The 12435-nt window shown below is 33.6% G+C and overlaps 1 protein-coding gene across 1 annotated transcript in view; it reads left to right on the forward strand.

Moving 5' to 3' along the window:
• The window catches only part of STAG2 (STAG2 cohesin complex component), a 130945-nt gene that overhangs the window by 98435 nt on the left and 20075 nt on the right, over positions 1-12435 (forward strand). The window contains exons 23-29 of the mRNA XM_072625877.1: positions 379-471; positions 3363-3537; positions 5335-5474; positions 6460-6561; positions 6995-7143; positions 9131-9259; positions 10388-10593. Coding sequence (XP_072481978.1) covers positions 379-471; positions 3363-3537; positions 5335-5474; positions 6460-6561; positions 6995-7143; positions 9131-9259; positions 10388-10593 — 994 coding nt within the window. The remainder of the gene's footprint in view (positions 1-378; positions 472-3362; positions 3538-5334; positions 5475-6459; positions 6562-6994; positions 7144-9130; positions 9260-10387; positions 10594-12435) is intronic.

The following is a 12435-nucleotide window of genomic DNA, read 5'->3' on the forward strand; positions in this document are numbered from 1 at the left end:
ATTTATCCTGGGCTGTGTTGCCATATACAATCTTAGAAGCCTTTCCTTACTACTGAATTCTGGAGTACTAGAGATTATGATCCAGGAAAATCTGAGGTTTTATTTTTGTTTGATAAAAATCAGTCATGTATGATCCTTTTTTCATGTCTTTTTTAATGAAGAATGATAGAGCAAAGTAAGGCAGGTGTTTTTCTAAATGTTTATTAGTTAACCATTAGTTAATTAGCTTTTGTTATTTTGATAGTATGACACTTGAATTTTTCTTTTATATCTTGATTCTAGTAGAGTAAAATGTGAAAATGTCTATGAGAATGATTTTCGAGAAAACAATTCAAAATAGACACTTCTAATTTTCATTTGTCATAAATTATTTTGCAGGAGGACCTACTTCGTTTAAAGAAACAAATGAGGGTGTTCTGTCAGATTTGTCAGCATTACCTGACCAATGTGAATACTGCTGTTAAAGAACAGGTTAGTTTTCTTCATTTTGTAACTAATGATAACATTTGGATAGTTATTTAAGCTGTCACATATTGTTTGGTAGGGAATTAGAAAGCTGAGTATAATTTTGAAATAAAATTTACTTTATAATGCAAAACTCAAATTACTCAAATTATTTGGTTTGAATATGATATAATTGAGGATGCAGTTGGACTTAATTTGCTCTGATAATTGCCCTTATCAGCCCATCTTCTTTGAGAGTCCAGCTAACTTGCATTTCACAGCATAGAAATTGATTTTCAGAGTTTTTTGGCAAGCAGTTTTCTTCTTGGAACTTTGAAAGTATATGATCATATAAACCATGTATTTGAGGAATGGTTATATTTGTTCAACCCGAACCATTACATGTCACAGTGTTTTTATGAGGATATTTGTTGAGAGTTCTACCTGAGATTCTAGTGAATCTTTATTGTTTCCTATATTGGATTGGAGTTCCCCAAAGTTCACACACATTTATAGTGATTATTTTGGTCAAGGATCAAGAGTTCTACTACAGTGGGCATTAGAAGTAACAGAGATGTGATCCTCCATCTGGTACTTTGACAGTTTTTAGCCCTGCTGTAGATCCCTGTTCTTTACCCCTTTGTACTACCCTTCCAAATCCCTCCCTCCACACCTTATAAAGAACAAGTCTCATACCTAGGTCTTTAGATACATAAAATTTTGAAGTAAGAGGAGATTGGATATCTTGAAGACTTTGAAGATAGTCACCCTTGGGACAATGTGGAAAATGGAATGGGTATTCCCAAGCAGTAGCCAGAGGGGAATGTCAAGGATAAAGAAATCCCAGACAGTGGCAGTGAGAGCCACCTCCTTGAGATAGCTTTTGCCAAATATTCTCTGCATATTTAAGTGATGTATGAAAGTTAAATGGGCACATTGAAAAAATGAAGATTTGATACCATTGTTTTTTAGAAGATCCTGTTGACCCTTCAAAAGTACTGCATGAACAATAACAGTTTTCTACATTGAGACCAGGCAGGAAGTTAAAAACAAAACATTGCTATCTCTTCTTTTTCTTCAGCCATCTTGGCTTTGGAACTTGTCCCAGAGTTTGATAAAATCCATTGTGCTACTTGGTTACACTTAGACTTGTGATGATCCCCTTCCCTCAGTCCTAAATGTCACCTTGAATAGAGAGGAAGAAAGTGTTGTGACATTTATAGCTTTTGATGGAATTTCTAGGAGTTTTTGTTAATTAGGTTGTTGACTACTCTCTTACTTTCTATTGGAAATATTTTGGCCGTTTCTCATTAACCAACCTAACACCATTCTTGTAGAATCCAAACAGTTAACAAAATAGTGTCATCCTGTCTTTCCAAGAGCTTATTTTGGGGAACCTATAACAGACTAGGAGATTTTTTAACTGGCATACTGATATTTAACGATAAAGTTGCAAACATGGCCAAAACAAATTCCTTATTAATTTACTATTATTAAGGTACATTTTAAGTTGAATGTAAGAAATTACAAAATACTCTGAATTCTTGTACTTTAAAATGTTTTTCTTAGGTCAAGGTTCAGTGACAACATTTCTATCAAGGATATGTAATATAACCTGTTCTTAGCAGCATCAGAATTTTTTCCTACTTAAAATATGCAATTTTGAAGTGTTTTTTTTTTAATGAAGAGAAGAGTGACTTGGATTTTCTTTCTAGCATTATAATTTCTGAAAAGTTGGTCTCTGAAACTACAAAATGAATTTGGATCCTTTCTATTGTTTCTTTTGACAATTCATGTTCGAGAACTAGTCAACCTGAACTTTGTATCCCTGCTATACACAATATAACTCCCTTCCTGTTGACTGTACCAGTTATTTTGCTTATTGTTTTCCTGTAATGAAAACTTTCCCCATGGTTAGCCCATATGATTCTTAGGACATTCCATATGACCTTCTGGAAACATATTGATCTGGTGACTTAAAACAGTTATATTTGAATCATACTGCATTCTGGATACAGTTTTCTGGCAGGAGACATTTCTACTGTCCATAAATTTTTTTTTTACTACTCTGTAAATCCTCAATACGTTCCCATTGGATTCCTCTCTCCATCATGTAACTTTATGCGTTCTCACTGTTTCCCCTCTGAAATGCCAGAGAGGTAGGGTCAGTAACTCATTCTCGTTTCTTTCTCATAAATTTCCCATTTACCTTATAACTGCTGTCACCAAAGTTTTACTATATTAAGCATGCTCATTGATTCTGATTGCCACCTCCCTAAACTTTCTTAGGCAGTGATTTATAATGATGTTAATGATATTTATTATCCAGTGGCAGTTGTAATATCTTATACAAGATCATGCCTGAATATTATGTGTTAGTGTCTTCCTTGTATCTTCATTCATTGTCTCTTATAGCTTGTACACCTAGTTATATTCATGTCATCTTCCCACTTAGACTGTGATCTCCTTGAGTCCAGGGCCTGTCTGTTGCCTTTTTTTGTATGCCCAGCATTTATCATAGGGCCTGCACTTTAAGCTCTTAATAAATAGTTATTGACTGTCTGAAATTGGGAGAGAGACATGTTTGAAGTTGGAAAGAGTAACTTTTCCAGTTGTTTTTTCCAGTGCTCTTGCACACATTTAATATTATATATTTTTGAAAAACTTAAGTATGTTCCTTATAATATATCACATATTTAATTGTAATGTACTGGTGTTTGCCAACATTTGTCAGTTATCAGTTCCTTTAAATTGTTTAAATTTGAGAAATTCCAATAAACAATTGTATGGAGATAAAAAACATTTTTCACTATCTTATGAAAGTTTTCAAAGTAACTGTCATATTGTTTTGGGAATTTTGGGGAGTAGAAATTTAGTTAGAAATGTTGATTTATAGAATTTTTAATTCCTTTATTCAGGCCTTCACTATTTTGTGTGATGTGTTGATGATCTCCAGCCATCAGATTATGTCAGGAGGACGGGACATGTTAGAACCACTAGTCTACACTCCTGATTCTTCATTGCAGTCTGAATTGCTCAGCTTTATTCTAGATCATGTCTTCATTGACCAGGATGATGATAACAATAGCGCAGGTAATCTTCATGATATAAGTTCAGGAGTAAGGTATACTTAAGAAAGATTTTGAGCTTCATTTTTTTTTTGGAAAATATTTAATAACCCAGAATACGTATTGCTCAAACTTTTCATTAGAGCCTTTTTACTTATCTATGTTACTTAAAGATTTCATTAATTTCAATAAAATAAAATATTACTATGCCTCACTATTTCTGAAAAAAATAAATATTTTCCACATCCCTTTTAAAATATACCTCTTGATCTTATAAATAGACTTCAAAGTAATTTTCTGAATTCGTTTCTGAGCTATTCTACAGAATAGCCAAGATAGTACGATATGTTATGGGGAAAAATTATGCCAGATTTCTCTGTATTTAACTAAAATTTTATAGACAATTTGATTTTCTCTTATAGCTTTTCACGTAAAGGTAATATGCTGATTTTATTATTTCTCACATTTTTGATGTTATGCTCTACTTAAAAACTTAATACCAGCATGTTCATAAACGTACCTACCTATAAATTATTGTAAGCTGGAATCTCGAGATACTGGACTATTAAAATTTTTAAAAGATGTAGGTTAAAGATTTTTCATCACATAACTAACATAATTTATGATTTTCCCCAAAACATGTAAGTATGAGAGCTCACTTCCCTGGTGGTCATAGGGGTGTGTGTGTGTGTGTGTGTGTGTGTGTGTGTGTGTGTGTGTGTGTGTGTGTAATACATTAGGAAATCTGGAACTAAACATGTTTAGAGTAATATCCTTTACTATGGATTTTCAGAGTTAAAATGGATCTCAGAGATCATTTTTTTTCAGATATCATAAAAGTTCAAATCATAGAATCACCATATTGGTAAGGGTTAGGTTGTGTAGTCTAACTCATATAATTCAGTGTAGTTCTGTATACTTGACTCATTGTGGAACTCCTTGTGATTGTTGATCCCTTAGCTTGTTGATCCCACTATTTGAACAAACTTAATTATCATTTTTCCCATCCCATAGCAGATTAAAAGTCTCAAATTAGAAAGAGGAAGTAGAGAGAAGCAAGTGCTTTTCCTTAGCCATTGTACTACCATCAATGAGAATTCAATTTAACAGCATGTGAGGAGATGCAAAGTAAAGAAATCAGATAGGGACTGAAAAAAAAAAAAGAGCATTCTGGGATGATTTTACATAGGGACAAATCATCTTTCTTAAATGTTTGATTCCTGCCCTAATCATTGTATTCTAGCATAGTGTAATAATTGGTCCCCATAATGGTGATCTTGAATCACCAAAAAACTAAATTATATTCCTCATATTTTGTTTGTAAGATATGTATAAAACTGAAAGTAGTTAAAAAAAAAATGCTCTCAAAGAGTGTGTGCCTATCCACTGGTTTCACTTCTATAAGAGCAGACTGCAGCCCCTCTTTATTTTTTTAGTTGGTCATTTAGAGCTGGTATGCCATGGCCCAACCTTCAGATAAGCCTTTTTGTAATTAAGGCTGGTCCTTATGGGGACCATTCTTAAAGGCTTTCTGGCTTATTAGGAACTGCCAGGCTCTGCCAGCACAGCTTGTGAATCCTGGCTCACCTCCATGTGACAATGAGACATCACACGAGGACTTGAGTGGAGGAGTGGATTTGAACTTAACTGTTTGGGAAAATTCACTGTCCCTTTTTCAGCAGATTTGTAAGAAGCTTGTATTCAAAGAGTTTTCTTAAATCCCTCTTTTTTTGAACAGATGTTTTTCAGTGTTAGCTTAAATCATAGTATTGAATAAGTAGCTAAAAAAATCTCATAGTTTAATACTTAGAACTTTTTTCAGATGGACAGCAGGATGATGAAGCTAGTAAGATTGAAGCACTGCACAAGCGGAGAAATTTACTTGCAGCTTTTTGTAAACTAATTGTATATACTGTGGTGGAAATGAATACAGCTGCGGATATTTTCAAGCAATACATGAAGGTAAATATGAATATTTGTAACAGAATATTTTTGCAATTTGGAAACTGTATCACTTTGTTCATAATGCCTACTTTGATCCTTTCCTTTGGCCCAGCCTCTTTCATCATTGTCGTGCTAGAAGTGACTTGCATGTGGTACTTAGTAAATAAATGATAGCATTTCGTGGAAAAGATATTTGGCATTTGTTTTTTGCTTGAAAGCAATTTGGATTTTTATTCTACAAGATTGTAGAGCTTATTGTCAGTATTTTGGAGGCTGTTCTGCAGCCTTGCAGGCCCCAAAATTTATTTTTACCTTATTACCCAGGGGTGATCAGGTACTAGGGGAATAATTTATGCTAACCAAATTCACAAGAGGAATTTATAAATCAGAATACCAATTTATTAATTTACTGTTGGAGATACATTGCAACCAGAATACTAATTCTCAATACCCAGGGCACCCCAAGCGAGCTGGGAAACCAAATTACCAATTTAGATGGTTACATTGTAAGTATGGAATCAATGCAAAGGGAATTGGATGGTGTTATGAGGTACTCTAGGCTATAATGAAGCCTAGATTATTTCTGTTCTCCCATTGAGTATACTTTTCTATTGATCAGAATTTTCTTTTCCACCAGATAGTGTTTCTTCACCAGGGTGTACAAATGTTTCATTCCTGCTCCCTTTTTCAGATTCCAGGTTAATAAACAATAACATTTAAATTAATTGCAGACCACCAATTGTCCTTGGATTATAAAGTACTTTTACGCATGTCTTATTTATTGTTTACATTAAGTCTTTCTAGGTAGATAGGGCATCATTTGTTCCCATTTAGTAGTGAGGAGTCTGAGGCTGGGAGTTTGTGGCTTTTCCAGAATCACAGAACTAATTATTGGCACAGTGAGCATGAGAACACAGTTCTTCTGATGTCCACTGTCCTTTTACTGTCAGTCTACCTACCAGTCACAAATGTTTCTTTATTTACATGCATATTTCTTTTCTAGTATTACAATGATTATGGAGATATTATAAAAGAAACAATGAGTAAAACAAGGCAGATAGACAAAATCCAGTGTGCAAAGACGCTTATTCTCAGTTTACAGCAGGTAAGAATGAATAATTTTAAGTATTTAATTATTCTTTCAAAAACATTGTTTAATATTCAAACCAAGAAACCCTCTTTTCCTAAATAAGTCACATGACAATTTGCCTCTTGCATAGATAAAGAAAACATTCAGAATAGCAATAACCCCTTCTGGTTTGATAGCTATGGATATAATGATTGTGCTGGGTTTTATTTCATCTTTTTATATTTGTATTCATTAGGGTCACAATTGTATTGAAACCACCAGGAAATAGTTTTGCCTTGGCTTAACTAAAAAGATGTAAAGAGGATAACTGACGCCAGCTTAAATTGCTTCTTTATTAATTTGTACGATATTAAATATTTATTACAGATTAGGTATAGAAGTGTTTATACTAATTATTAATATTAGCAACCCAAAAAAAACCCCAAATGTTTTCTTTGATTCCAAACAGCTGTTCAACGAAATGATACAAGAAAATGGGTATAATTTTGACAGATCATCACCAACATTCAGTGGTATTAAAGAACTTGCCCGACGTTTTGCTTTAACTTTTGGACTTGATCAGTTGAAAACAAGAGAAGCCATCGCCATGTTACACAAGTAATTTCCCAATATTTTAAATATTGAATTCAACTAATCATAATGGCTGACATTAATTAATATAATACCTTAAGGTTTTTAAGCTTACATATACTTGTTTGTTCTTCATGACAAACCTGTGAGGGTAGGGAGTTCAAGTATCACCATTATTTTATGGATTATGAAAATGAGGCTCAGAGAAAGGAAGGTGACTTGCCCAGTGTCATGGAGTTAGTAAGTGGTAGGGCTGGGACAAGAATCCTGGATCTTTGGCTTCATTTCTAGTGCTTTTTCCACTGTTCATATCGCAGGTGTTTTTAAAATTAGGATTCAAATCTTTTTCTGAATTGAGAAAATTGTTGGACTGATATATGATATTTTAGCATATGGACTTGTCTTTTAACGCAAAATCTCATTCTTAGGATGAAAAAAATTAGACCTAGTGATACCACTCAGTTAGTTAACGTGGAAATGAAGCTCCTTTATCAGATAAACCGTACACCAAATCTTTATAAATCACAGGGAGTAGGAAGACATATATATATACACATATACACACACATATGTGTATATATATATGCATTATCATGCATTCAGGCATGACAACGCATATCTCTCTGTATAATTTCTATTTCTTCTTAGTTGAAGGTAAAGAGTCCTGATCAAAGGCAATGTTGGGTAGCATGGGAAATTTCTTTTGTGCCCTCAGTAGACTTTCTTGTAACTATTTTTCATCCCATGGTGAATATGCCCCCTTATTTCTGATCCCTTTTTTTCCTTAGTAAAATAGTATTTGATGTGATATCAGTTGTATTATATTGATTGAGCAGTTCTCAATGATTTTTCTAACCTAGGTATAGATACTTTTGTTTTTACCTATATTTACCTATACTTTTACTTCTATATAATGGAAGACTTTGTCCACATCCCTGTCTCTCCAATTAAAGGAATTTTAGAAATTACAAAGCAGGTCAGTTGATATTCTTTGTTTGGCAAGAGTCCCCAGCAATTACTGATATCAGAAATACTCTCTTCCACTCCCAAAACAGTGAGATTGCACTCATTGTCAGGTAGCCTGTCTTACCTTCAGACCTTTCATTTCCAGCTACAAGTTAAGGCACCTTTCCTAATCTGAACTCTTTTCCTACCTTTGCCCCTGAGTTCCCACATTCATACTTTTGTATTATTTTTCCTTTAATAGCCCTGGGCTTCTTCTCCCCTACCCTCTTACTCCTATATGGTGCTTCTCCTTATCTTGATAAAAGTTATTGCTGGTGTGTCTGTAATTGGAGTACATCCTCTTTCTTAATTTGAAGTATTGCTGTACTCCTGGGTTTCACTCCAAGTCTTGTGGGAAGTCCAGTTACACTGTTATTGAACTTCTTGTTCATTTTTTTACTGCTGGTTTGCCATTTTGTCCCTTCTCTACTTAAACTTCAGTAAATGGTTTAATCTTTAAAAGGGTACATTTCTACAGCTGACTTAACTGCTTTATTTTACTTTGACTTTGTGATGTCATCAGTGTGGCTACTCTTGACACAAGAGTAGATTGCAACCTTACCACGCATGCTGCCTTTTTCAATGTGATTCTTCCCTATATTCTTCCTTAAAACCTCTACTTATAACCTCTGCAGGCTACCTTATGGGTTATGGTGTGATACTATCTTAACCTTCTTATAATGTAGACTGTTCAGTTGAGTTAGTCTACTCCTTAGAAGGATTTAGGTTCTTCCTGGGTGAGATGCAAATACCATGTCTGTATTGCTTTTAGCAAAGATAGAATTATCCTGGCCAATAAATCAAGAAATAAAATAATTGCTCTTTCTCATTTATCACTATTTTTCTTTCATCTGCTTCTTATTTGTATATCTGAATCTATAGACATGAACATAAATCCATTCTATCCATCTTGTTAGTGGAAAAATTATCCAGATACATTTCTTCCATTCTATAATATCACATTTGAATGATACTCTTTCAAATATTCATTATGTCCTTTTCTTTCTAGGGATGGGATAGAATTTGCATTTAAGGAACCTAATCCACAAGGTGAAAGCCACCCACCTTTAAATTTGGCATTTCTTGATATTTTGAGTGAATTTTCTTCTAAACTTCTTCGACAGGATAAAAGAACAGTGTAAGTATTTAATATCTGTCCTCCAACTAAAATATTGTAATTTTGGGAATTCCGAAGCAACATTTATGCATTTTTTTATGCTTCCTCTTTGCATTGAATTCCAGGATTGCATTAAGGCTTACTATGTTCTACTAACAGTAAGCGCAGGAATGCTCCTAGCTTATAACTGTGGGAACTGTATTTTAGAACAATTTTATCCGCTAAGAACATTGTTGAAATTTTTAAACAAAACTATAATGTTTCCTTCCTTAGTATCCCTTTTTAAAATGTTGAGAGGTATTCAGAGAGCTTCTAGTTTAGCTTCATATGAATTGTAGTCCAACTGTATAGATTTTTTTTTCACTCCTGGTTTGGAGGGGGAAGCAACTCCATCTGTTACATGCCCTAATTTAGAGAGACTTTGTAAATAGCCTGGATGAAGTACGGTATCTTCTATGACATCCTTTCTTTCACCTGGAAAAGAGAGTATGATATTGATCTGAGAATCAAACACACAGTACTGTCATATAACAACCTCAAGTAATGACTTTTAGAGCCCTTCTACTTACATACATGAAAGAGAAGTCCTGTGCAATCCTTTACAGTATCCATACAATTGAAGTGATGAGTATTTTTCTTCAATACTGTACTGTCCTACATCGAGAAGTGATTAAACTTAGAAATCTTTGTAACACTGGACACAATAGAGTGTTATCTTATATACCCGAAATAGAACCAAATCACTTAAACCTGGTCTTTGAGTTTTTCAACTAAGAGGAATAATCATGTCTTGTACAACAAAACATTAATGGAAGTATTGGTTAACATTGCCTGGACTTTTTTTGGAAGGTGGGGGAAGACAATAAATTAGAAAAGGATTATATATTTGGTGCATGTTGTGTGTGTATGTATGTATGTGTGTGTTTCAACACAACAGCACAGTCCTGGTGAAAACTTTTTGAAGGTAAACATCACTATAGCAAAGGATTTTATTAAGATTTTACAGTTGAAAAGTAGTATGTGTTGTGCCAAACACTTTGGCAAGCTCCCTCCATCTCAAGTTTTTCTAAACCACTAGAATTATGTGATAATGTATGTATTTTATTTGAATACAAAAAACATTTGTAACCATTATTACTTTTCTTTAAGGTATGTTTATCTAGAAAAGTTCATGACCTTTCAGATGTCACTCCGAAGAGAAGATGTTTGGCTTCCTTTGATGTCTTATAGGAATTCTTTATTAGCTGGAGGTGATGATGACACCATGTCAGTCATCAGTGGAATTAGCAGTCGGGGATCAACTGTGAGGAATAAAAAAACAAAGCCAGCAACAGGAAAACGAAAATTACCTGAAGGTTAAGTATCCTTCCTTCATTAAGTATCCCTCCTTATGTCCTTATTATCCATGAAGACATTTATAGCCTCAACGTGAAAACATTACTTTTTTTAGTTAAAGGTGCATTTCAGTATTGATTAGACAAATCTTATGTTTTACATTATCTTTTGAATGAAAAAGTTGGAATGGTTCTTTGAAAATTACTTTGTTCCTACTGATTTCTGTAATAACGAGAATAGAAATTCATGTCTTTTGGTCCATGATTCCTTCATACTATGTATAGCATACTACTGCATATATATATATATATATATATATATATATATATATATATATATATATGTAACAAAATGTTAATCTATATGGATTTCTTGACTTCTTAGTACTTTGGTTAATGTTCTGAATTTTAATTTGATCATTTTGCAGATGAAGTTTTCACTAATTCTTCTTAGGTAACTTATTTTACTGATGAGGGGACTGAAGCTCAAATAGGTGTAGTGACTTGCCCAGGACCACACAGTCAGGCCAGGAGTTTAACTTAGATCTTCAAGTCCTGTCCTTACTCTTCACTTAACATTTATAGCATTTTATAACATTTGGTAAGGTAGGACTCTTCAAACTATTATTTCTGTAGCTTATTTCTGTGGATTCTTTGTGTTCATTATCTTTTGAGACAAATAAGATACAGTCTAGTTTGTGAAACTTACTGCTACTTATCAGACTACACTGTTGAGGGTATTACACATACCCTTCTTATGCTGAATCTCTTCCTTCTGTAGTTATTTTAAAGACTGTAATAAAATACTGATGTGTCTTCCATAGATCAGAAATATGTCGGCACTGCAACCTATGTATGGACTTCTGTCATTAACCCCTATAAGATTATTGTCCTTTAATTCCTTTTGAAGATCTTCCCTTCCCCCCCATCCCCCCTGATTCTATGGTGAAGTCATTTTCTATAAAGGCATAGATTGTAAGTTTCTTGTGGGAAGATGCTCTTTTTGTCTTGTCTGCTCCAATGCAAAGTACAGTGCATTGAAGATCTCATTGCTTTTCATAAGAAGGAACATTTCGGGTTCTCTTTAAAATTCTGGTGGTATATACTACGAATTCCTTGGGAGTCTTATTGTGTTGGAATTACTGTTATAACTCATTCTTTCACTGTTTTAACGTAAAATAATTTTATTTTTGATCAAAATTATGTTTTATTTTATTTTATTTTTGAGTTGCCAGATATTTAATCTTCCTAATCTTATGGCATGGGTATCTCTTTTTATGCTTCCCTTAATACTAACAATGAAAGTATTACCATGGTAATGTTTGTTGGCATATTTTATAGAATCATAAAATTTTAACACTTGAATGGACTGTATATACTCTATTGGATTAAAGTCTACAAGGTAACATTTTGCTCTGCTGAATTCTAAAAAAATAACTTCTTTATAATCACCAAACAGTGCCTTGTCTTCTCTAGCCATTAGTCATGTGACTACAAATATGTGGTCTCCCATAGGATATATTTTCCTATTATCAGGGATGCTCTTCTGAGATTTTCTTAAGATGAAAAAATAGTTATTGATGTTCACTTGATCCCTGGTTTTTGGTAGTTGGATGAGGCACTATTTTTTCTTATCATTCAGTGTCTTCCCTTCTTTCAAATGTTGTGAGAATCAATTTTCAGTGCCCTTAAAATTGTGTCACATACTGCACAGACCTCATCTTCATTTACTTGGTGTGGTCCAGCTCCTTTTCTTTGTTTTAAGTGCCTTTTCTTCTTTTTAGTGTAGTATGTGATGTTAAGAGTCCAAATGTGGTATCTCCATTAACATTGATGAAAAAGTAATTTTTTACAGAAATTTTG

Source organism: Notamacropus eugenii, chromosome X (assembly GCF_028372415.1).
Source record: "Notamacropus eugenii isolate mMacEug1 chromosome X, mMacEug1.pri_v2, whole genome shotgun sequence".
Classification (NCBI taxonomy): Eukaryota; Metazoa; Chordata; class Mammalia; order Diprotodontia; family Macropodidae; genus Notamacropus; species Notamacropus eugenii.